Source organism: Leptonychotes weddellii, chromosome 9 (genome assembly GCF_054177405.1).
Source record: "Leptonychotes weddellii isolate Sample4059 chromosome 9, ASM5417740v2, whole genome shotgun sequence".
NCBI classification, from domain to species: domain Eukaryota; kingdom Metazoa; phylum Chordata; class Mammalia; order Carnivora; family Phocidae; genus Leptonychotes; species Leptonychotes weddellii.
The window spans coordinates 55,763,349-55,790,204 of record NC_138377.1 but is presented as its reverse complement, the minus strand read 5'-3'; the positions used below and the strand labels follow the sequence as shown (position 1 = coordinate 55,790,204).

The 26,856-nt window shown below is 41.2% G+C and overlaps 1 protein-coding gene across 14 annotated transcripts in view; it reads right to left on the bottom strand.

Moving 5' to 3' along the window:
- SPTSSA (serine palmitoyltransferase small subunit A) overlaps nucleotides 1-26,805 on the bottom strand; it is a 975,882-nt gene extending 949,077 nt beyond the window's left edge. For 3 of the 14 annotated variants that reach the window (XR_014148521.1, XR_014148520.1, XR_014148523.1), the window contains exon 1: nucleotides 22,973-26,805. Coding sequence is in view for 1 of the 14 variants with exons in the window: in XM_081830649.1 (XP_081686775.1) it covers nucleotides 1,470-1,573; nucleotides 22,325-22,427 (207 nt within the window). In the remaining 13 variants the exon portion in view is untranslated. The other 11 variants (XR_014148522.1, XR_014148525.1, XR_014148526.1 and 8 more) reach the window with 9 other exon arrangements.
- Between the last annotated feature and the right edge of the window lie 51 nt (nucleotides 26,806-26,856).

Here is a 26,856-nt window from a genome sequence, read left to right as displayed (position 1 = left end):
GAACCATGAGAGATGATGGACTCTGAAAAACAAACTGAGGGTTCTAGAGGGGAGGGGGGTGGGAGGATGGGTTAGCCTGGTGGTGGGTATTGAGGAGGGCACGTTCTGCATGGAGCACTGGGTGTTATGCACAAACAATGAATCATGGAACACTACATCTAAAACTAATGATGTAATGTATGGGGATTAACATAACAATTAAAAAAAAAGTTAAGAGCCAAAAATACTTACATTTTTTAAAATAGCAAAACTTATTACGGGAGGCATGTTAAAATAGGTCTAGTTTTTTTAATTAGCAATACTTTTATGTTGAGAGACATGTTAAAATATACTTAACTGCTTACTTATCCACAGCAATCAATTCAGAAATTTAAATACTAGATCAATATTTAACAATCGAGGAAAAAATATACCACTACATCAGCTGATTTTTCTTTGAATTTAATGAGTTTACATCAAAAAATTAGGTATTTTACATTTAAGGAATAAAAATCTTTAAAAAAAAATACAAAGAGTGAAAGGATTTTAACCAAGTTTACATTTCTTTTTGCTATAGTTTTTAACAATTCATCTCATCTTATTGCAATGTGCATATGCATTTGCAGCACCCATTACAATCATGAAAACTAAATTTAAGGAAGTACATTGTTACTAATAACCCTCAGAGGAAACTGATTTACTTTCTACTAAAAACTCTATGGTATATAAGCATTACATAATAATGCTATTTAACCACCTTTTGTCATAAGAACCATCACCAAAGTTTTCTGGAAATGAGTTCACATAAGAATTAAATATTTAAAAGGTGAAATGTTCCTTATTTTAACTTTAGCAAGATCTTTCTTTTTCATTGTTAAGAAATACTTAAATAGTTTTAAAGCAAAAGCTGTTAAGAGTAGAGTCTAGATAGCTAAAACTGTACTCCTGAGTTCAAACTTACAGATAAGTCTTTTGTAAATAGTTCTCAATAAAATATCCTCCCCTCCCCATCCCCCTGCCCCAAATCTTGTATTGTTTCTTACAAAACTTTGGTCAAGAGTAGAAATATATCCAGGCAGATGTATGTGCCATACAATAGCAAGAACAGTAAAGCCCAACTAATGACTTTGGGTTTTAGAAATAGAAGGCAATTAAAATGTACTCAAAGTTACATTAAGAAAAGCTTTCACAGGGTAATATTGAAACAGTCACAAAGGTTAAGAAAATACTGATATCAAAGTACAAATGATTACAATGTTAAAATAGACAAAAACTACTATATAAGAGCCTCTTTTAAAATTAAAAATAAAGAACACAACACATGAGTCAGGAGTATTTTCCTGTTCTACTCATGAATTTTAGTCTTTATATTCATAGGGTTGGTTATGTTGACATCTAGTAGAGTTTCTTATGACAGCTGATGAGGTTTCATTCCATCTTCAGAGGGTGGTTCTTCCCCAAGGAGCCGCTCAGTTCTGGTCACATCTTGGTCATTGCACAATCTCAAAGTAGTGCAGGATCGCCATGATGTGCTGAGGCATGAAGACATATCCCGTGTACAGGGCCATCCCCACGATGGAAACCAGCATGGAATCTGAGTCGTAGTTAAGGAAACAATTTACATTCTCTTAATTGATTCAAAAGTAAATCCCCCGATTTTTTCAACTGTTTCATGTTGAAGTACCCATTCACTTAATGCTTTCTCATATGTGTCAGAAACGAATATTATAGCCACTAACATTAACTATGCCTGACACCATTCTAAGTTCTGTAGCTCACTTGACCTTCACTATCACCTTCCAAGACAGGCACCTGTTTGTTACTCTCCCTGCTTTACTTCAAAACATCAGAGAGCTTAAAATGAAGAAAGCGACACTGTTCAACCTAAGGAACAGAAATGTATAAGAATAAAATTGTATTTAATGACTTCAAAAGGTCTACCACCTTCAACAATAATGTATGAAAAAAAAAGAATGTATGATCCAAGAATTTTTAAATTATTTAGACTATTTGGCTAAAAGCCCTGGCTTTTAGAGTCTAAGCCAAGATCAGTCACATACCTAATGACATATAAACTGACAGCATCTACTGCTATTAAACATTTATTATTATTATCACTAAACTTTGCAAAATCAAATAAAAGTCATCCTGACCACCTAAACAATAAACATTTGTATTGTGTTCCTTTCTCCTCGTTCCAAAGGAACTGAAATGGCATACATGCAAATCAGCAAGGGGTCCTCTTTTTGGGCCACACAAAATTCTGCCAAAAAAATTATGTAAACCCTAAGGGCTTTCTGCTTTGCTGTCATGTAGCCATGTTCAAAGGAATAACCACTTCTGGACTGGGACCACATTTTATTAATCCATTCCTTCCATCCTCTCTCTCTCCCCTGTCCCCGCTCCTAACTTTCAGACCTTTCGACTCTACATACTGGTAGTTCCACAATGCGTGACATTCTTTCACAAGAAGATAGGGTTTAAATAAATAATGTGCTTACTACCAACTAATATTTGTATAACAGGTCAGTTGACAAACCTCTTTTATATATTATCTCACTTGATCCTATCAGCTTTCCTGTGAAATGTTCATCATGACCATTACTCCTCAGAGCCTGACCAAACACTAAGTCCAGGGACCCTCAAGAAGTCGTCTCTACAGCCAGAGCACAGACTGAAGCCATCTGACTTAAACCCCCAAACATGAATGAAAGTCTCCCATAATCATTTTTTACATTTACTTTTTAGCCTCCCTTAATCCAGTTCTTTCTAAAACTACCACCTTCTATTTACCCCTTAATTTCTTTAAATACACACACACACACACACACACACTTACTGCTTCCATATCACTGCCCATCACACAACCATCTAAATTCTACCCCTGCGGGCTAGAGACGCTGTTCTCGGGTCACCAATGGCCACCTATCAAATCCAATGGCTATCTGAACTGACAGTTTTAGTCCTTCCTCTTCAAAACCCTTCCCACTCTGAGCTAAGAAGGTACTTTTCTCTAGGACTCTTCTCCCATCTCTCTCACCATTTTCCTGTGTCACTGGCTCTTTTTCCCTATCTGTCCCTCATATGTAAGATAATTAGAGTGAATTTTGTGCTTTTGTCCCAAACACTCACTCCACCCCTCCACCCAGTATGACAGTCGCGCTCTTTAGATGGACCTAACCTATCCCATCTCCAGCCCTGATTGTAACCAATCAGAAAACCCTTCTCTTTGTAACAGTGCTCCCCCCTCAAAACCGATCAACCAGGGCACCTGGGTGGCTCAGTCATTGAGCGTCTGCCTTCGGCTCAGGTCATGATCCCAGGGTCCTGGGATCGAGCCCCGCATCGGGCTCCCTGCTCCGCAGGGAGTCTGCTTCTCCCTCTCCCACTCCCCCTGCTTGTGTTCCCGGTCTCGCGATCTCTCTCTCTCTGTCAAATAAATAAATAAAATCTTTAAAAAAAAAAAACTATCAACCAGCTCCAAGTTTAGCACTTCTACCGGGAATTAAGGAACACAGATTCTCTCCCTCTCCTTCTGAATATGCAGCTTGCTGATGGAATCCTGGCATCACCAGAGTCACTTTGCCTCCATTGAAAAAAACAAAACTTAGAACAAAACTGACACATGAAGGTGGCAGAACAAAAGTAATCACAGAAAAACGAAACCAGAAACCTCACCCAAACACCTGAAACCCACCCCATCACTGGGTTTTCAGATACAGAAGCCAATAAACCTCCTTTACTAGTAAACCAGTTTTAAATTTTTGTTATACTTGTAGCTGAAAGCATTCTAAATGACAAAATGGAATCCCCAATGTTTTGTCTTGGGTCCTGCAAACTCTTGTAGCCTAAACAATGACCTTAATGTTGTTGACGTGAACCCACCTTCTGTACTGCAGACAAGGATTTCCTACAGCTTCCTCAACATTTGCACCTATGACATTCCTGAGGTACTTTAAATTCAAGAGTCAAAACTGAACTCATTAACTTTCTCCAAAACTACCTCTTTCTAGGAGTCTTATTTTTTCAACTATCTGAAATAGTTGATGTTACTACTGATTCACTATTTGCCTTGTCACTCAATCTAGAAACTTCTTTGATTCCTCCTCCACAGATTCAAATTATCTAAGACTTCTCAGTTCTTCCCAACCCCGACAAATGACTTTCCTATCTCATGTTCCCCTACCCTAATCAATGATAAATGAGTGAGGTATTTATCACTCCTTAATTATGTCAAAGCTCCCATCTTAGGCCTCTAGCCACTTTCCATGCCACTCTTTTACTAAAGTGATCCTTTTAAAATACATTAGGCTTCCCAATGCAATAGGACAGCACCTGGAATTCTAAGCCAAACATCCAAGAATTTTCCCAATCTAGTCCAAAGTACCTTAGGTTGGAGACCATAAAAGTAGACAGAAACTGAGAGACTGGGACAGGGATTCTTGTACAAGGGAGTTTTAGCAGAAGAAGAGTAAGTAGAGCAGAACTGAGCAGGGAGAAAAAAGTAAGTAGGTTCGAGGGCTCAGCTCCCACAGGATGCTCTGGAGCCTGAATTATACCACATGTTGATTTTGCTTTGAGGCAAGAGGCCTGACTTTCAATATCCCTTTATCTGTCAATCATTGGCTGAATTGAGTGAGAAAAACTCACCTAAGTAAGACAGCTGCCTTGGCCAAGGCCAATACTCTGAAGAAGGGGGCAGCTAGATGGGATGAGCAGACAACAGAGACTGGGGGAGAGATACATCAGCTAGCAGAGGGGGTTGAGGTAGAGACCAAGCGTATCACCTACTACACTACTTTCCTGCTGTTAACTTTCAACACTCCAAATAATTCCCCTAACAAACACAACCTACTCAGAGCCATATTATGTGAGTCTCAGAAAACAATGCTTTTTATTTTCATACTGCTCTGCTTTTGCTTATGGTTTAATAATAATATGAGTAAGAATAATAGTAGTAACCATAGCTTTCATTCTGGGAATGTCCAGTGTGTGCCCAGCACTGTGTTAAATCCTTCAGCAAGTTCAAGTAATCCTGAATCTTGAAATCAGAGTAAGCAATAAAGCCAATTCCAAACCAAATCACTCAAATCAAAAATCTGTGTTCTTAACCACTATGCATAATACCTTCCTATATGTGAAAAATCCTATTCCTTCTAATAAAACCCATTCTTAGAGCTTGGTTAGTTATCCTCTCTCATATAAGGCCTTCCCTAGCTTTCATATTTTTCCCATTCTTACCCAGCCTCCTGGCCCTACTGCTCACAAAGCTCTTTATTCATATAATTTGGCCCTTATTACTTGACATTACCTATTTTTTATGTATCTCATAATCTCATCCAGATTATCAACTTCTTGAGCATAGGAACAATGTCTTCTCTTTTTTGTATCTCCAACATCTAAAATAACACATGCTTAATAAATATTTAATGAATGATGAAATTCCTCAAGAAACATTTGATTCTAGCTTCGTTGTGGCACTTTCTACACATTTCACATTACGGTGATGAAAAACTTTATAGTGACTACAGAAAGAAAAACAAAATCCATTTCTGGGCAATATTATATTTTCAGAATGTTTTTAAGGTTTTTTACACTTTTATTTAAGTCTTATAAATGTACACACTGGGGCATCTGGGTGGTTCAGTCAGTTGAGCATCTGACTCTTGATTTTGGCTCAGGTCATGGTGTCTGGGTCATGGGATCGAGCCAGAGTCTGCTCTGTGCTCAGCAGGGAACCTACTGGAGATTCTTTCTCCCTCTCCCTCTCCCTCTGCCCCTCCCCCTCTCTCTACTAAATAAATAAATAAACACTATAATTCTACCTTCCATTCAGGTCATGACCTTGGGGTCCTTAGGATGGAGCCCTGAATCAGTCTCCCTGCTCAGCAGGGAGCCTGCTTCTCCCTCTCCCTTTGCCCCTCCCCCTGCTCGTGCTCTCTCTCTCTCTCTCTCAGATAAATAAATAAAATCTTTATAAAAAAATCATAAGGTACTAGAGTTCATGACTTTATATAGCATTATGCTGTGATGCATATATATGTGGAATAAAAGCAGTAGGAATAAATGATAATAATATAGGCTAAATCAGGATGGTTAGTTGGTGAGGTGAAATGGGGAGAGGAAGAAAGGAGAACTAACTGAGAAGGGGCATAAATGAAGCTTCAAAGGTACTAGTAATGCTTTTCTTCACGTAGTTGGTAGTATATGCACATTCGCTGTATTATCATTTATGGAGTTTTTGTATGCCTGAATATTCAGTAACTTTTTTTTTTAATAAGAACTGTAAAGGAAAATTAAACCACATACAGTACTAGACTAAAAACTGTTTTGTGTGGGGCGCCTGGGTGGCTCAGTTGGTTAAGCGACTGCCTTCGGCTCAGGTCATGATCCTGGAGTCCCGGGATCAAGTCCCGCATCGGGCTCCCTGCTCGGCCCGGAGTCTGCTTCTCCCTCTGACCCTAACCCCTCTCATGTGTTCTCTCTCATTCTCTCTCTCTCAAATAAATAAATAAAATCTTTAAAAAAAAAAAACTGTTTTGTGTGAAGGATTCTCCCCCTTTACAAAATTTGAGTTAGACATCATTGGGTCTAATTTGTTACTAAGAAATAAACAGAAAGTCTCAGCTCTCAGAAACAGAATAAAGAATTCTTGATTCTGGCCAAGATAAACAGAAAATTATTGAAAGTCACTTGAACCTAGATGCAAAAATGCGAATTTATAAGCTGCTCAAAAAAAATATTTAATAAAAAACTTAACCTAACCTTTTACTCATAGCCACTTACTAAATTTAACTTTATCCTGTCTCTCCAAAAAAATGTTTCTATATTCTGATCCCATTTCTAATTATTTCCAGAATCACAATAATTAAGTAAGCCTCTAACAGTAAGTTTTCTGTACAATTAAATGTCAAAATTATTTCCAAAAATTATCTTAAAGCTCTGAAACATAATATTTAAACCAACTTAACTATACAGTAGGTGAGTAAGTAGACACTGGGACCATGAGGAACTTGTACTAGGCTTAATAACCACCTTTCCAAAAAATGCAAAAAGAAGGCACCTTTTATAAGTAGCTTTCTACAAATGCAATTTAAGCAATGTAGTTGAAATAGCTCCCATGTAACTCAGTTGAATATTCCCTGACATTATGCTTGGCACCACTTAAAATAGTAGTTTTATTGACACTCTTAGGCACTGGTTTTAATGTGACATTTGCAAGGTTTATCTCCTTAGAAGTGTTCTCACAAACAGAGCTAAACATATACCATTTAGAGTATATACTACCTATAATTTTATCTGGTACTTGAGTGGATTTCTCAATCCACTGCATTCTTGAACACACCTCTCAAAGTTTCACACACTGGGAAGTACAAGAAATGGGTACTGGGAACACCAGGGCCCTGGTTTGAGTTGTGACTCTGCCAATCCCTGATTGTGTCAAAACTCTCAGATCACCAGTCTCCTTGTCTATAAAATAAGGACACACATCACCTACCCTTCAGGGCTGACATGAGAATTATGAATCAAATCCATTCAGCAACAAAAGGCAATATAATCCTTATTAAAACTATTGTTTGAGGGCTCAGGCATTTAACATCATGACTTAGACAATTGCTTGGGAATTGCTCAAGGTCACCCTACTACTAATTTGTTATTAATTTATAGTACAATTCTGGGACATCACAACCCCTCTGGAACCAAGTTTCTTCTCCATAAAATGAGGCCACTTCCTGCATTAACATTTTCGGATCCCACCTGCATGGAGAGGGCACTTAGGCACCACCTTGCAGTCACCCTTAATGTAATCTCCTGTTTCACACACACAGAGAAAAAAATGCAAACAATCAATGTTTTGTAACACACATACGTTGGAAGGTAATACACAAAATAATAATCTTTCTATCTGCCAAACTCTTACAGTTGTCTGTAATATACATATCAGCAGCTGTACACAAATTAACCAGGATGACATTCTAGAGGGGGCTACATGATTTGAGAAGTATAGAATAAAGTTAGTGAAATCTAGAACAAACAAAAAACCTCAAAAACTAAAAAAAAAATTGTTTTGTGTGTTTATAACTATCTCTACCACTGAATTTTTTTTTAAAGATTTTATTTATTTTTTTGACAGAGAGAGACACAACATGAGCAGGGGGAGTGAAAGAGGGAGAAGCGGGCTTCCCGGCCGAGCAGGGAGCCCAATGCAGAGCTCGATCCCAGGACCCTGGGATCATGACCTGAGCCGAAGGCAGACACTTAACCGACTGAGCCACCCAGGCGCTCCTCTACCACTGAATTTTAAGTGCTTAAGAGTGAGAGTGCCTTGGCTCAGCTGCTCCTTTGCTTCCAGCTGTGGTGTGTTGCTAGATAAAGTGGGTACTTCATAAATCATTCAAGAACTGAGCAGATAATGTGCCAAGATATGTGCAGGCACTGAAGATAAATGTTTATTCAAGGACTGAATGAACAATCAGATGTTATTTATAACCTGGATATAACATAAATATTTTATGGGTTCCATTTTTTTTTTTTTTAAGATTTTATTTATTTATCAGAGAGAGAGAGAGACAGAGTCAGGCAGAGGGAGAAGCAGGCTCCTTGCTGAGCAAGGAGCCCGATGTGGGACTCGATCCCAGGACCCTGGGATCATGACCTGAGCCGAAGGCAGAGGCTTAACCGACTGAGCCACCCAGGCTTCCCTGGTTCCATGGATTTAAAAGCAAATGAATTTAAAAGCAAATGTGAAACCATATATCTGTAGGTTTGCTGTTTCTTTAACAGGGATCCCCAACTGATCATGAGCTGGTAAGTTTCCGGCTAGATAGGAAAAAATAAAAAGATTTCTTTTGCCCATACAAGGGCCATCCCCAACCCTTTCCCCAGCAACTTAAAAAAAAAAAAAAAAAGGTCCTGACAACAAAGAGAGGAAATGCTTTAAAGATAAGTACAGTACATCAGAAGCAAGACCACAGTAACTAACACTTTCTGTCCCAATCAGTAACTGCACTATCACCGCCTACCTTAGTAACCTCCAAAGCAAGACTCTGGAGAAATCAAAAGTAGTTTCTCATTGGAAAAAGGCCAGGGACCTTTGTTCCAGCAGGTATGACTTACACCTCTTCACTAATCTAAATAATTTCAATGCTGGGGCACCTGGGTGGCTCTCCCGCTCCCCCTGCTTATGTTCCCTCTCTCACTGTATCTCTGTCAAATAAATTTAGAAAAAAAAAATTAATAAATAATTTCAAGCTTTAAGTCTCTGATTGCACTGTTCACTCAAAAAACAAAAGCTAAAACGTCACTTAAAATAATCCAATCTTCTATTCGTCAAATTTCTTTTGTAAAGTCAATTCTGAATGTTACTTTTATCCTTAGAAATACTCAAAAGTTCTGATAAATCTAATTTAAGGAACCATCTTAATAAAAAAAGGAAAATCATTTGATAAAGTATTATTATAGGTTGTTTTGTGAAAAGCAATTAAAACCCTAAGTGAAAACAATTGTCAACTACTGAATAAAGCTCTAAAAAGGAAATCTTCCTTACTACTGTGATTTTTTTTTCCCTTGACCTCAAAAAACTGGGGATCATCTTAGACAATCCAACACCCAAAAAACAAATAATCCAATTAAAAAATGGGCAGAAGACATGAACAGACATTTCTCCAAAGACCTACAGATGGCCAACAGACACATGAAAAGACACTCAAAATCATTCATGATCGGGGAAACACAAATCAAAACCACGAGATATCATTTCACACCTGTCAAAATGGCTAAAATCAAAAACACAAGAAACAAGTGTTGGCGAGGATGTGGAGAAACAGGAACACTTGTGCACCGTTGGTGGGAATGCAAACTGGTACAGCCACTGTGGAAGACAGTATGGAGATTCCTCAAAAAGTTAAAAATGGAAGTACCCTATGATACAGTAATTGCACTACTGGGAATTTACCCAAAAAATATAAACACACTAATTCAAAGGGATATATGCACCCCTACATTTACTGCAGCATTATTTACAATCGCCAAATTCTGGAAGCAGCCCAAGTGTCCATTGACAGATGAACAGATAAAGAAGATGTGGGGTATGTGCATGTGTGTGTATGTACATGTACGTATATATGTGTGTATGCATACACACACACACACACACATATAATGGAATATTATTCAGCCATAAAAAAAAGAATGAAATCTAGCCATTTGCAACATGGGTAGAGCTAGAGAGTATAATGCTAAGTGAAATAAGCCAATCAGAGAAAGACAAATACTGTATGATTTCACTCATTGGTGGAATTTAAGAAATCAAACGAGCAAAGGAGAGTAACAAAAAAGGGGAGAGAGACAAACCAAGAAATAGACCCTTAACTACAGAGAGCAAACTGATGGTTACCAGAGAGGAGGTGGGTGGGGGATGGGTGAAATAGGTGATGGGGATTAACGAGTACATTTATTGGGGCACCTGGGCAGCTCAACCAGTTGGCCAACTCTTGGTTTCAGTTCAGGTCGTGGTCTCGGGGTCATGCGATCAAGTCCCACGTCGGGCTCCGTGCTCAGAGCAGAATCTGCTTGGGATTCTCTCTCCCTCCCCCCCACCCCCAATCACACACACACTCTCTCTCACTCTCTCTCAATAAATAAACAAAATCTTAAAATGAGTACATTTATCATGATGAGCATTGAGTAATGTGTAGAATTACTGAATCACTATATTGTAGGCCAGAAACTAATGTAACACTGTATGTTAACTATACTCAAATAAAATTAAAAACTTAGTAAAAAAAAAAAAAATCATCACCAAGAGAAGTATTAAGAAAGTATATTGTTACCAAACATATCAACTATCTCTTGATACTTTTCTAATTGCCTTAAAATGAAAGCAAGTAGAAGATATTGATACTGTTACAGTCTGTATATATTAACTAATTTGGTATTTGTGGGTCATATTAAAGGACATCACCTCAGCATCAGAAGTTAGTGTTTAGCAAGCAAAACACATTCTCCAGCCTTTCTGTAGTGTGTTGATTATACCAAAGTATAGAAATTCATTTTAGAAACTACAACTTGATGACAAACTCTTTAAAAACTAAACAAACAAAAAAGCATGCTGCTGAAACCACTAATGATCATGTTCAACTCCGAACCAGTCCTGGAACTGGTTTGCAGCTCTGAGTCCAGAGACACCAAGGCTACGTTTCACTGTGCACCTTTATAATTAAAGTGTCTATTAATTTCATGCAGATTTGAAGCCCCAGGGTCGGGGGAGATGGAGGGGGTAGAATCCCAGTCTGTTCTGAAATCTAATCTGTTCTGCTGTAATACATTTCTGCAACATCAGCTAGCTCACATCATACTAGCTCACACTAGTATAGCATAGGAGCTGCATTGTTTCCTATGGGATTTTTCATAAATTAGGGGAGTCAGATTAGTGGGAGAATTATAATCTTCTTCAAGAAACATCTTTTAGCTCGGTTGCTGCACAGACAGGAATCCTTTGAGCTCTATCTTAAGAAAATTAAGTCAGCATCTGCAGCCAGGCTCCCTCTCCAGAAAGGCACACCTCCCGGCCAGCACAGCCCTCCTGCACCTCCTCAATGGCAGCCCACACCATCTGCCCTACTGAAGCATTTCCAGTCAATTCTGTCCAGACATTTTTAATGTCCCCTGAGGCAGTCTCCAGCCTGCCTGCCTGGGTTACCCAAGTTATCCCCCAAGATGCCAATTATTGTTTTGGTTAGTGCTTGGTGACTAAGTTGCACTGATTTTGATGGTCTGCTCTAGCTCTTTTCCCATAAATCCTGTTATTTGGGGATTTTCCAGGCACACATGAGGGCCAGAAGTCTTGTTTTAGTAGTAATTCTACTTTTCATAGCTACTGATCATAAATAATATCTATCATTTCTTAACTACTATTTTTTAAGCATTTCGATTTATGAAAAGAATATATGCTTGATTAAGTAGATCTTCTGGAACATATAGTTTTAATTATTAAATTTGAACACTGGAGTTTTTTTTTTTTTTAAGACAAGAATCTATCTTATCTTTGCTCCTAAGTACAATAAATGTTACAACACTCAAAGCCTAGGGGATGGAGTGGGTCACAAAGTCTTTAAGAATGTGAAGTAGTGGAAGGGGCGCCTGGCTGGCTCCTTCTGTAGAGCATGTGACTTTATCAGAGTCACAAATTCAAGCACCACACTGGGCATAGAGCTTACTTAAAAATTAATTAATTAAATATATATATAATGAGCCACAGTCCCCTCTACTGACAAACCACTGGTACCACATGCTAAAACACTGCAGAATCTCTCTGTGTGTTCCGTCCCCACTGCCAACCTTGTGCGACTTCCCCTGCCCATCCTTTTACAGACCACTCAGTTCTTGTGTAGCATTTTCTTCATCTTCCACCTTTCCTGAAAGCTACTAAAGAAGAAATTACAATATCCTAAGGAGTATAGATAAGGGATATTCTAACATTTTCACTTAGCCCACCAAACATCAAGACAGGGTAAAACAGGCTAGAGCAGCTGTCTTTGAACTAAAGCCCATGAGCCTCAGATAGACAAAGACTTTCCAGAAGGTTCGGATGGGGTCAGGGGAAGGGTTTACAGAGCTTCAGCTACCAATATACCCTCTCCTAAAACTGATCTGACAATTATGGTCATCTGCTAGTTTCCCTTCCCATACCCCGTACAACTTCATTTCTCCCACTTTACTTCCTGAATCTTACAATTATGCATTTCCCCAGGGTATAAAATAACTTCTGGGACAGCAAACAAAGGAATAATAACTAACTTGAGTTGCACTTTATTGCATTCAGGTAATAAACTCCTGGCACAGCTACAAGCCTCACCTATCTATTCATCTAATAACTTAAATTCAGAAGTGAGACACCTTTCCAGCCTGGGTCTGACAGAATGACTCCTACAAAGAAGGATGGCGAGAAGAAGGGCCTTTTGCCATCAGTGAGGTAGTGACCAGAAAATACACTGTCAACAGTTACAAGTGCACTCATGGAGTGGGCTTCAAGAAGCATACCCTTCAGGCACTCAAAAAAAATCTGGAAATTAGCCATGAACAAGATGGGAACTCCACATGTGCAGACTGAGATCAAGCTCAACAAAGCTGTCTGAGTCAAAGGAGTGAGAAATGTCCCATAGCATACCCATGTGTGGTGGTCCAGGGAACAGTGAGGATGAAGATTCACCAAACAAGCTTAATACATTGGTTATCTATGTACCTGTTACCACTTACAAAAATCCACAGTCAATATGGATGAGAACTAACCAATGATTGTCAAATCAAGTCATAAATTTAAAAAAAAAAAAGTGTGGGGGGGGAGACTGGAGTAAAAGTGTTCATGTAACAATTTTTTGAGCAGAAAAATGGCACTGAACTTTTTCTGACAGGAATTAAGGTTGGCTTTGCCTATTTGGCTTCACAATGAGGGCTGGCTTTGCCAATTAGGCTATGTAATGAACATTTTCTAAGAATTGTACAAGAAAAAACAGCTTTAAGGTTTTAACAAAAATACGCAATAATAAAATACACATAAGCAAAGAGTGAAATCCTTTTAACTGTCTAAATTTACTATGAAATATTTCTGATGTTAACTTAAATGAACAAGATGTTTGCCAACATAACATGCTTTTTGTTCTTGGAGGGGCTACACAAACAAAACGTCTGAGTACCTCTGGGGGGGGGGGCTTGCAAGTTTTAATTTCTCAGTTACAATTATTCTTACCTCTGCTTCCCCCCCCACCTTCATCCCTCCCTTGTAACAGAGACTGCATTCATTTCTACAAAAGGAAGTTCAAAAGGAAATGGCATGAAATATAGAAGACTGAAGATTATTGAGGAGAAATTATTTTTTTTCTTAAGTTTGAAGGCAATGTTCAGGTTATTTCAACATTATTCTGAAATCATATTTGTTAAGCTGATTTGCTAAGAATATTTTTCTAGAAGTAACTTTCTCTGATATTAGGAATTTTGCCGAATCATCAAACCACATGCTGATTTTTACTGGAACTCTATTTAAAGTGTCAAAGAATTCTGTATGTACATTTTCTTCAAGAGGCACTCATTAAGAAGAAAGTTCTAGTAGAAGACTGGTGAACTGGAGTTTTTATGGTAATCCTTCTACTGAAGAGCTCAGAGGAAGCTCTGCCAAAGACAGAGAAAGTGATCTAAAGGTCCCCACCCCCCCACTCCCCCAAACCCCCGGGCCAAAATATAGGGTTCTTAGTCAATTTTGTTTTGTTTGTTGTGTTTATTTACAAAAATATGTTACATAGGAAATACACAGAAAGAGATACTAACTTAATTATTAATACCTCCAGAAGTGGCATAGCAAAATATATTCCTCAAACACCTCTCTACTGCCTTATAAAAACTCTGGTTTCACCAAGCCAGGCACTACTAAACATGGATTAAGAGCTTTTTCCAGGTGTTCACAGATACTTCAGGAGAGAGGCGCAGGAAACCGGTGACACAATGGTTGTCCTGGCATGGCTGGGGTGGAAAGAAGACTCTGACCAGCTACCTTTTTGGTGCCTTTTGAGTTTTGAACCATGAGGATGTATAATCTATTTTTATTTAAGAATTCAGTCTTAAATATTTTAGTATATTGAGATGCAAAGAAAAATTCTCAATTCTAGCTGTGAGCACTTGAGGATACAGCAGAAATCTAAGAAAACTAATTAATTTAGCTGCTACTGAAATAGCATACACCATGAATTTTGTAATGCTCTTGTTTTCATTATCATGCAAAGCCTACCTCAATCCAAAATACCTACCTTTGCTTCTACCCTTGCCTCCGCTCACCACCCTTAAACTATCCCAAATCTGCAGCCAAAGTAAACTTTTTCAAACTTAAAACCAGATCAGATCACTCCTCTCTCAAAAACCTTCCAAGGGCATCCTTTTCAACTAAGATTAAAAGTCAAGGGGCGCCTGGGTGGCTCAATCAGGTAAGCATCTGCCTTCAGCTCAGGTCATTAGCTCAGGGTCCTGAGATCGAGCCCCAAATCGGACTCGCAGCTCAGCGAAGTCTTCTTCCCTCTCCCTCAGCCCCTCACCCCCCATGCACACACGCACGCTCTCTCTCTCCCCCTCAAATAAATAAAATCTTTAAAAAAAAAAAAATCCTCCAGGATCTCACTGACTCTGACCTCATCACCCACTGCTCCAATCATACCTGCCTCAGTGGTGGCCTTCACACATGCCAGGCAGGCTCTGGACTCAGGAACTTTGCACTGGCTGTTCCCTCTGCCAGCTATGCTCTTCCCTCAGATTTCTACCCGGCTAACTCCATCACTTCCTTTATGTTTTACTCAAATATCCCTTCTCAACAGAGCCTCTCCCAATATCCTCTTTAAAAACAGCATTATGTAAAACAGAAAAGTAGGTCAGTGGGATAAGAAATGTGCACTGACCTACTTTTCCGTTTTCCATAATGCTTACCACCTAGCATACTATATAATTCAATTATAAAAGTTCCACAAGGACAAGGATCTTTGTCTCATTTGCTCAGATTTACTGCAAGCACCTAAGCCAGCATCTGGTACGAGGTATGCACACAGAAGTATCTGGTGAATTAATAAATGGCCCTAACCTGTTTCTTCAACTTTATTTCACACCCAAACTGCCTTGAAGAATCCCTGTTCCAGGCCAGTCAGCCTGGCATCCTCATCATCCCAGCACACCTCTGCACCCCAATCCACACCTTCTTCCCACTGGGGGAGAACAAAAACAAAACAAAAAAACCAAAACACTCAAATACCTCCCTGAAAGTTCTCTGAGCACTCCCAGTCCCCGTGTTCTTCCTGCCCTGTGTCCCAAGGAAGGCACTTTTTGCCCAGCTCACTCTACTGCAACGACCCCAGGGTGGATCCATCTGAGAACATGTATAAATCCCAATTTTCCCTAAAACCTGGCTCTAATTTCCTTGAAGTCTATCTTCTTGAAAACTTGTTCTAGAACTCAGTATGTTAAAAATGAAAAAAACAAAACAAAACACTTCCAGGATGTAATTTTTTTTTTCCATTCAAAATGAAAAGAACTTCAAGTCTCATGGAGAAATGTATGTTTTTGTGGCTTATTTTCCTAGTTTATTAAATATTAAAATATCAATGAGAAAATTCTTACTGGATTTGAGTGACTCTACTCAAAAGGTATGAGTACCTCCCCTATCTCCTGAACTCTGAAACCAATGCCTAGGAGATCCTACAGGATCTGATCTTCTCTCCTACTAGGCGGATACCCTCCTTCACTCTGCCCCAGCCACACTGGCCTGTGGGCTATCTGTGAAACAGGACAGACATGCTGGTCAGACATGCTTTCGGGCATTCATATTTACTGTCCCTTCTGCCTACAATGCTCATTCTCCCGGAATTCTCTCCCTGCTTAAATCTTTCTAAATGCCCTTCCTGACCACTCTAGCTAAAATTGAAAAACACTCATTCTTCCTTACTTCCTATCCTCTTGTTTTATTTTTTTCCGCAACAGCTAAAACAATCTAATAGTCTGTATTTTTAACCTATCTAGTGGCATTAGAATAAATATTTTTATCTGTTTTGTTCAGTCATACCCCCACTATCTAGAATAGTATCTGGCAATTAGGAAGTACCTAATATTTGTGAAATGCAGAATTCAGCAAGCATGCATATTTTACAAATGAGTAGACATAAAAATGCCAATTTTGTTAACATCTGTTAAAATAAATCAAAGAAGTTCTTTCAATCTATAGCATTTTCTACTTCTTAAAATCTGAATTTTTTTTTTTTTAAAGATTTTATTTATTTGAGAGAGAGAGAGAGCACATGAGAGGGGGGAGGGTCAGAGGGAGAAGCAGACTCCCCGCTGAGCAGGGAGCCCGATGCGGGACTCGATCCCGGGACTCCAGGATCATGACCCGAGCCGAAGGCAGTCGCTTAACCAACTGAGCCACCCAGGCGCCCCAAAATCTGAATTCTAAGAACTGAATTCTGTTCATCAGAAATGGCCAAGTTCCAAAGCTACCCTAAAAGTAGTTTAAAATTAGGTCTCTTTTACCATTCCCCAATACTTCTGCAGTTCCTTTGAAATGACAAATCAATAAACAAACAAATGTTTCTCAAGCACTATCTGTGTCCAGCACTGTGGTCTTAAAATAATTCTTTCCTGGGACACCTGGGTGGCTCAGTCGGTTAAGCATCTGACTTCAGCTCAGGTCATGATCCCGGGGTCCTGGGATCGAGCCCCGCATGGAGCTCCACACTGAGCTTGAGATTCTCTCTCTCCCTCTCCCTCAGCCTCAGCCCTACCCCACCCCCCACTGGTGTGTGTGTGCACACGTGCTCTCTCTCTCCCAAAAAAAATAAATTTTTTTTTACTTCCTTGAAGAAACAAATAAACATAGATTGTCTTTCAGGGAGAATCTAATTCCTAACAAAAACCAAAAATTGCCTACATTTTGCTTAAAATAAATAGAAGTATAAAATGCCATGGAAACATAAGAAGCCATAGAGAGAGAGCAAATATAGCTCAGTGACTACAGAATAAATTTAATTTTTAAAGGTTAATCTCTTACTTATGCTTCAAATAATCTTTTTTTTTTTTTTTGAGATTTTATGTATTTATTTGACATAGAGAGACAAAGCAGGAGAAGGAACACAAGCAGGGGGAGTGGGAGAGGGAAAAACAGGCTTCCCGCCGAGCAGGGAGCCCAATGCGGGGCTCGATCCCAGGACCCTGGGATCATGACCTGAGCCAAAGGCAGTCGCCTAAGGACTGAGCCACCCAGGCGCCCCTGCTTCAAATAATCTTAACAAGGTATTTTTCATTTTTCCACACCTCTCCTGAATAGCATGGTTACAATGTTACTCAGTGAGGCACTACAGGGAGTGTCTCACTGGTTACAAAACCTGGTCTCCTTTCCCACTGATGGCTGCCAGTAGGGAAAGGGGGCTTTAGAAACGTGTTACAACTTCTACTCTGGAGCAAGAGCTCAATGGATTTCAGTCTGCACAGGTCTGCTGCAGCACTCACTGTAATACTACTCCACTTATTTGATTTCACTTTATTGCTGCCTTCTGTTTTGATCACGTGTCACATCCCCTTTTCCTGCACTATAGAAACCATGTCTGCACATGGAAAAAGTTCAAATACTGGCTGCAAAGCAAAAGCTAATGTATCAGGGCGCCTGGGTCGCTCAGTCGTTAAGCGACTGCCTTCAGCTCAGGTCATGATTCCAGGGTCCTGGGATCGAGCCCTGCATCGGGCTCCCTGCTCGGCGGGAAGCCTGCTTCTCCCTCTCCCTCTGCTTGTGTTCCTGCTCTATCTCTCTCTGTGTCAAATAAATAAATAAATCTTTAAAAAAAAAAAAGCTAATGTATCACTTCAAATGTGGTAACAGAAAGCAGATGGTAAGAGAAAAAAATAGGATATGGGCCCTAGCATGGAAGGATTTACAAAACGGATTTTTAAATCTTGCTGTTTCAAGAACCATTTACAGTGTGCCTGACTTGACACAGATGCATTTCCTTAAAAACATACTGAAAATAATTTTTTTGACTCACAATTTCCTTACTTAGATAATTTCAAAAACCCTCATATTCAACTGGGATTGACCTTTCAATTTACAACAACTGATAATTAACTTCTAGCTATTTGATCTGGAGAAACAGAGAAGCAAATTCAGATGTTCAAGGATGCCCCTAGAAAATGTGCAGAAGTAGTTAATAGCGAGCTATCAGTGTTCTCTAAAACAGGGACTTCAATTTATTAAAGGAGTTATAGCAGCGATTACCTTCTTCTAGAGTCTTTCTCTTAGGACCTTCTAACTCAGAGACCATTTCTCAGATAGCCAGACAAATTTTTCTTACATGAAATTTAAGGTTGCTAGCAGTGATAACCATATTCAATGTTATTTTTAAGAAAGTATGTCTCTTTCCCAAAACCATGTAACTAGCCACAAAATTGTTCTATGTGAAGCTTACTAATTATTAACAAATTTATGAAATTCAAACTACTTTGCAGTAATTAAAGCTCCTAATGAGTGGGGAGGAATCCAGCTTTCTCATTCAGTTCCTTCCTCCAAGCTAGAATACAGATTCATCTCAAATAGATGTTTCAAACTATACAATAATAAATGCGTGACTTTAACTCTAGAAGTTGTTAGAATAATATAACTGCTTATAGTAATTTAAGATCGTCTTATGTCAAAAGGATTACATTTCTACCTTGGGTTAATTCAATCATGTGATCCTTGAAATAACTTTTTTTTTTAATCTTAGGTTTAAAACCATAGGATTCTATAGGACCCAATGCTAGTTGGTTGCTGTTCTCACTAGTTTTTTAAAAACTGAAATCACTTGGTCACATAAACCAATGACAAGTCAAAAGCTTCAAAAGGAAAAATCTATAGAAGCACTAAATTTCAGTACATAATTTATTCCTCCATCCCCCCAAAAAAGCCATCATCTAGGTTATTTAAAGGACACTGTTACTATTACTATGTAGTACAGAAAAACCTCAATACCATCGACACGGTAGCATGTATCCACGTGCAAACAAAAGCTTTTCAGTGTAAAAGATTTAATAGACTGGCAGTGGACTCTACATTCAACTTCTGACATAAAGAGTGTCAATTTAGTGCAACATTGTTTAAATTCACTTTTAAGATGATTTTAACTGAGGGACACCTGGCTGGCTCAGTTGGAAGAGCATGTAGCTCTTGATCTCAGGGTTGTGAGTTTGAGCCCCACGTTGGGTGTAGAGATTACTTAAGTAAATAAATACACATATTTTTTAAAAAAGAAAAAAGGGGACACCTGAGTGGCTCAGTTGGTTAAGTGTCTGCCTTCAGCTCAGGTCGTAATCCCAGGGTCCTGGAATCGAGCCCCACATCGGGCTCCTTGATCAGCAGGGAGCCTGCTTCTCCCTCCATCTACCATTCCCCCTGCTTGTGCTCAAGCTCTCTCTCTCTCTCTCTCTGACAAATAAATAAAATCTTTGGGACGCTTGGGTGGTTCAGTCAGTTGAGCATCTGCCTTCAGCTCAGGTCATGATCCCAGGGTCCTAGATCGAGTCCCGCCTCGGGCTCCCTGCTCGGCAGGAAGCCTGCTTCTCCCTCTCCCACTCCCCCTGCTTGTGTTCCCTCTCTCGCTGTTTCTGTCAAATAAATAAATAAAATCTTAAAAAAAAAAAAAAAAAAAGACTCTCTCTCAGGTGCCTGGGTGGCTCTAACGCTTAAAGTGTCTGCCTTCAGCTCAGGTCATGATCTCAGGGTCCTGGGATCAAGTACCACATCAAACTCTCTGCTCAAAGGGGAGTCTGTTTCTCCCTCTCACTCTCCCTTTGTGCGCTCGTTCTCTCTCTCAAATAAATAAGTAAAATCTTTAAAAAAGAAAAAAGTCTCCCTCTCCCTCTGCCCCTCCCCCCTTTAAAAAATATGATTTTAACTGAGTCAAGAATATGTGCTTCTATATTTTAGTATACATTTTTTTTAAGATTTTTTATTTATTTATTTGAGAGAGAGAATGAGATAGAGAGAGCATGAGAGGGAGGAGGGTCAGAGGGAGAAGCAGACTCCCTGCTGAGCAGGGAGCCCGACGCGGGACTCGATCCCGGGACTCCAGGATCATGACCTGAGCCGAAGGCAGTCGCTTAACCAACTGAGCCACCCAGGTGCCCTATTTTAGTATACATTTTAGAAAGATAACTTCATGAGCTCTAACCTATAGAACTGCAACTACAAATAAATGGTGCAGGAATTCAGAATATACTTTACATTCAGACTTTAAATCCAAAATACGAATTATGGTTCTTAAGTTCTGGAAAGCTTTGGAAACAAATAATAAAAATAAATAAATTTCCTTGTAAGCAGCTTAAGATTCCTCCAAAGTGTTGAAACAAAAAACAGCTTTGAGTACAATCTTATGCTAGTTCAATACAAATAAACACACTTATTAATGCTTGGAATGAAATCATCTCAGTCACTCCACCTGAATGCAACAATGCATTTGCAAAGCTGTTCTGAAGCTACTCCAAACTAAACCACATTGAAAAGGAGGCCGTGTAACATACCGTGTTGTCAAATCACTGTTGTATACCTAAAACTAAAGTAACACTGGGGCGCCTGGGTGGCTCAGTCGTTAAGTGTCTGCCTTCGCTCAGGTCATGATCCCAGGGTCCTGGAATCGAGCCCCACATCGGGCTCCCTGCTCCGCGGGAAGCCTGCTTCTCCCTCTCCCACTCTCCCCTGCTTGTGTTCCCTCTCTCGCTCTCTGTCAAATAAATAAATAAAATCTTAAAAAAAAAAAAAAAAAACTAAAGTAACATTGTGTTAACTACACTTCAATTTAAAGAAAAGGGGGAGCCTGTATGAAGTAAGCATGTTGTGTGAAATGTTCCATATTGGCCCCCAAATTAAAAAAGAAGAAAGTTACAGCTCATTATTAGTATGTATTCTGCAAGAATAATATCAAGGGATGTCAACACAGACAAATGACACAAACATCACAGACTTCAGAAAGCCTATTTTCACAACCTTGCGTATTAAGTGAGGTTGTTATGAAGTTAGATGAGTTGAGGTACAGGCAAAACGCTAGCACAATTGCTTGGCTCATAGTGAACCTTCAGTATCATTAACAAGTATCTATCAGCTATCTATGAAAATACAGTTTCAAACCCTGTCTATAATTAACCACAAATTCCTTTCTTGGCTCGACTTCTATGGACTGTGAAAACAGCAACTTAATGAATAAAACAGTCTTTAAACTCCCCATCCCGAAAACCAAAAAGGTACAACAAACTGTTTTCAAAAACTATACTGGGGTGTCACAAACACGAGTTCACATGATTAAAAGTCTGGTAAACTGGTTAGCATTCTCATTAGGACCAAAGTCAGCTAACTCAGGGACAGTTAAAGGTCAAAGGCGTCCCAGCCGGGAACGATTTGCTCCACTTAACACGGCCCCTGCCTCCCAAAGACCAGGGGACTGAACCAAAGGCAGGCGCGGCCGAAGTGCAAGAGAGGACAAACCTGGTTAGACATCGCCCTAGGGGATTTCCTCCAATAGTAAAGCCGCTTCCACCTCCGCTCCAGCGACTCACAGGCCCCCTCGGATCTCAAGAGTTCTAGCCCCCCATTCTCCCCAACCGCGGGAGCCCCGCCCCCGGCCCGAGACCTCCGCCCCGCGTGCCCGCAGCGAAGAGGCGAGTCAGCGCGCGCGCGCCGTCCCTGCAGGGCCGCCCTCAGCCCCCCAGCCTCCACCCCTCCACCCCCTGGCGCCTGGGCCCGGGAAGATGCGGCCCGGGCTCCCGCTCCCCCACCCCGGCCCCCGCGGCCTGGGCAGGATACTGAACACAGTCCGCTCCCAGGGCTCCAGCATGTAGAGCGCCGTGACCAGCAGATACTGGTAGTAGAACCAGGACATTTGTTTCCAGGCCCGCGCCAGCGCCATCCCCGCCGCGCGCCTCCGTCGTTGAGGCCGAGCGTCAGTCTGTCCGGCCGGCCTCCGGTTAGCGTCCTCCAGCCCCCGGCCGCGAGGCCCGCCCGCCCGCCACCGTGCGCCTATTGGCGGGTCCGGCCCGGCGCGTCACCCGTGGGCACGCCCAGCCCCGCGCGCTCCCGGGCAGTCGGCTGCGAGCCCCGCCCGGCCGGCGCTCATTGGCCCATCCGCGGCCACGCGTCGCGCCCGCCCGCTCCCCGGTTTCCCCCTATCCGGGCCGCGCCCACGGGAGCGGGAGAACCTTCCGCGCGAGAGCGCCCCGCCGCGCGCTGTCTGCCGCGCCCTGCCCGCCCCGCCTCGCCTCGCCAGGCCGTTGGTGGGCGGGGATTTAGTCCCCGGTGGGGTCGCGGCGCGGGAGCCGTCCGAGGCCGCCCCGGGGTGGTCGGTACCTGCAGTCGGGCCCAGAAACGCTCATCGAAGACATATTTGTGGAATATCTGGCATCCTACTGGGCAGGGGGATTGCAGGGGTGAACAGGAACGTAGGAGGTTCCTTACCTAGCGCAGTGTACGATCTAGCGGGGGAGACGGGCACTAACCACACGAATGCAAGTCAAGCTGTGATGGGTGCAGAGACGGAGAATAAGGTGCTCTGAGGGTGGCGAGGCGAACGTCAGCTAGTCAGGGAGGTCAGGGAAGGCGTCTCTGAAGAAGCGATGCACACATTGCCTCCTTCCTCCTTTCCCCATCCACGGCGCGCGCGCGTGCACGCACACACACAAAAACACACCCACATGAACACACCCACATCGACCGACATACCCACCCCATGCACTCCTTAACCTAAAGACAAGAAGAGATCACCTTAAGTATGTCTATCCGCATACCTCTTTCAGTGGCTATAGGCACCCTGTAGGTGAAAGCCAGGAACAGGACGCTGATCTGGTGGGTTCTGTAGATGACAGGCTGCTTGAGATCCGTCTCTAGGCTGATGATACCTCCTGGAGAAGCACTTTTAAATGTCCAGATCTTCCCACTGGCAAATGGGCCAGCATTATTGCACTCACCTTCAGGAACAAGATAAACAGCATGTGAAATGACAGTTAAATGGCCTGCTGTTTAAATGTTAAAAAGTTTCTTTTAAATATCCTACTGCTTAAACTTTAAAACTTTCATGGTTGATAACTTTTTATTTATTCATTTAGAAATATCAGCTGCTGTTTATGAGCTAAATATTGGGGATAGCCGGCTAGACTGAGATCTGCCTTCATAAAGTACCCAGTCTACGAAGGATAAGAAGCAAGTTAACCGATTAGAGTGAGATGTAGTAAAGGGTATTTTTATGTTATGTGTAGGCTGCCACGAAAGCCCAGAGAAAATCGGATTGGGGGTGTAAAAGACTTCTGGGAAATGGTACTTGAGCTTAGTATTGAAGGAAAAGTAGAAATGGCAGAATGAATGAGTTTAGAGAGGAGAGGGTGAGACATATTCCAAGCACAGGTACATGGAACCACTATAGGAAGGTGTGATGCTTTTAAAGGGCTGGAAGAACTTTCATGTGGCTGAAGCAAAAAGAATTTGTAGTCAGTAGCAGGAGATGGAGCTGGATAGTAAACAGGGACCATATCCTGAAGGACCTTGTGTAAGAAGCAAAGGAATTTTTACCTGGATATACAAAAGTTAAAAGAGCCAATGGATTAGTAAGATTAAACAAGACTTGGGGGTGGGCAGAAGCCTAGAAGATACTAAGAAAAAGAGGATCGGGTTGGAGACATTACAGAGGGTAGAACCTGTAAATGGAGCAACTATAACCCATACTCACTCCGGGTCTCCTTACCCTTAAGAGATCTACGTACATTTGGCCTTCCCATTTCCGAATCTTACCGTGTTGGGCTTCTCTCTGTCCCCATTCCTCTCTGAAGTATTTCTTTTCAGATCTGTTTGGGTATATGCAAGCTTTGGTCCTTTTTCTTCAAGAACTCCAAATACCTCAGCACTTAGTGATGCTCAATTAAGTTTACCCAGGATTGGAAGCATCATCCATAGCTACCCTTCCCTCACTGGGCCAGCTCCCTAATTGCCATTCCTACCACATGGTTCTCCCCAGTGTATGTAGCTCCTCAATCCACGGCCTCTCTTTGGGAGTACAGCCCTACCAAGCCAATCTGCATCCCTCAACTTCCTTGGGAATCTAGGGCACAAAAATTCCTTCATCTTACTATTACTGACAACTGACTAGAAATGGGGAAAAGAGACTAGGATCCCGGATGCTGACAATATTCACAAAGAATCCATGGGAAGAAGCTTGGCTGAAAAGATATGAATTCTGTTAGGATGAGGCTGAGTCTGAGGGACCTGAGGGACATCTAAGTGGAGGTGTCCAGTGGGCATTTAGGCATATGCGCCTAGAACTCAGAAGAGAAGCCGAACAGGAGCTAGAGTCTTGCGAGTTTTCAATAAGCCCCTAGTAATTGCAGCTGTGATTGCAGATAAGTTCACCCAGGGAAAGCACACAGCATGGGAAGAACAGAGTACAGAATAAACCCAGCCACTCAGGCATTTAGGGGATGAGAGTCCAAAGGGAGCCAATAAATGGCACTCAAGTGGAGCCGAGATTTGGTAGCAAAGAGGAGGGACCTATAGGAGAAGCCAAAAAAAGAAGGGACAGCCAGGAGATCAAGTGGCTCAGGGAGGGCAAAAGAAAGGAGGAAGGGAAAGACCAATTTGTTTTGTCCACTTGGGGCTCAATTGATGACTCATTCATTGTGGAATGATAAGGGCAAAAACCGGATTAGAGAGCGAGCGGGGGAAGTCAGAAGAGAAGTGAGCTAATCAGATTTATCTTTGCAGGAAGCTTGCCTGTGAAGAGAAAAAGATAGGATGGTAGCAAGGGTTTTTGTTTGGTTTGATTTTGTTTGGTTTGATTTTCAGATGGGAGAGGTGTGAGCAAGTTTATGGGCTTAAAGATACAGGTGAAGATGGTGAGCTTGGGGATCAGATCTAAAGCTTTAAGAAACTGGAGCCAATAGCTCTTTTCCTGAAAGGGGAAGGAGGGAAAGCTGGGAGTCAGAAGGACATAAACAGAAAAGAGTAAGTTAAGGAACTCCCTACTTTGCAGCCTCAGTTTTCTTAGAGAAAAAGAAAGGCCTTTTCTAAAGTAAGGTCCTCTGTTGAGAGTGAGCAAGATATTGAGGTGGAAGGTTTGAAAAAGAAAAAGGGGAGTGGGAGAAGCTCTCCAAAGCTTCTTAGGGATTGGCAAGCAAAAAAATCATATAATTTTCACCAGCGATCCACAAGGACCCTGATAAAGAACTGGAGAGGATGAATTAGGAGACTTGCTCCAAGGTGGAGTCTTGCTGGCTGATACAAGGGAGAAACAAAGAAGCAAGACGGTTGGTGGGGAGGGAACAATCCTAATAGCGGCTGTGAGAATTGGGTCAGAGTTCCTCTTAGCTTCAATCGCTTCTCGGCCTTTTGGCTAAGATCAAGTGTAATAGAGTCATACCTAATCTGTAAAGCTACTCTGTCCACTTAGACTTTGAATGTCACTCTTTGTCACAGCTCCTCAGGAGTCTCCTCTCTCCCCACACCCCCAGCTTCCCTGCACCCTCCATTATATTCTCAGGCAATCATTCTTCCCCTATTTTTCCCCTCAAATCCTTTTTGGAATAATAGTATAAAAAAATCTATCAAGCTATCTTCCCTTTGCTGTTAAGTTGTGGTGATACCCTGGGCCATCACTTCCTCTCTTCCAGTATCTCAACACCTATTCTCACCCACCCCTCCAAAATATAGAGTCTGGGCTCTACCTCTACCCCCCACCCTCCACTAAGACAGGTTACTCAAGTTTACCAAATCCAATGCAAATTAATCATTCCTCTTCTTACTCAGCCTCTCTCTCTGTAGCATTTGACACTGCTGAACATTTCCAGCTTCAAAAACTCCTCCACAGTCTTGGTTTCTACCACCCTGCCTTATCCAACCTTCTCTGGGGAGTTCTCACAGAGTACTCTTTGATAAACCCTATTTTCTCTCCCATCCCTAAAGACTTGCTGACCCCTCTAGCTCTCTCCATTGATGCCTGCTTCCTCAGTCGTCTCATCCCACTTAGATCCCAAATGTCACTTCAAGTCTTTATTCTAACTGCTGGCAGAATATATCTAAATATAATTAAAATAATAATAAAGGTTATCATTAACATAATTGTCTAGTCCTTCCCTTTTCAAATTTCAAAGTGCTTTCACATCATCTCATTTCCTCAGAAAGAGCAAGCACAACCCCTATTTAATAATTATGGACGCTGGAGTTCAGAGACCAATTCAAGTCCAAACTAATCTGCACCTTCTTTCTTACCTCACTTTCTTAATCTCTGTTAAGGGCAAAAAGTATCTCAATCTCCAGGGCAGAAACCTTGTACCAGTTTTAATTCCCCTCTCTTCTCC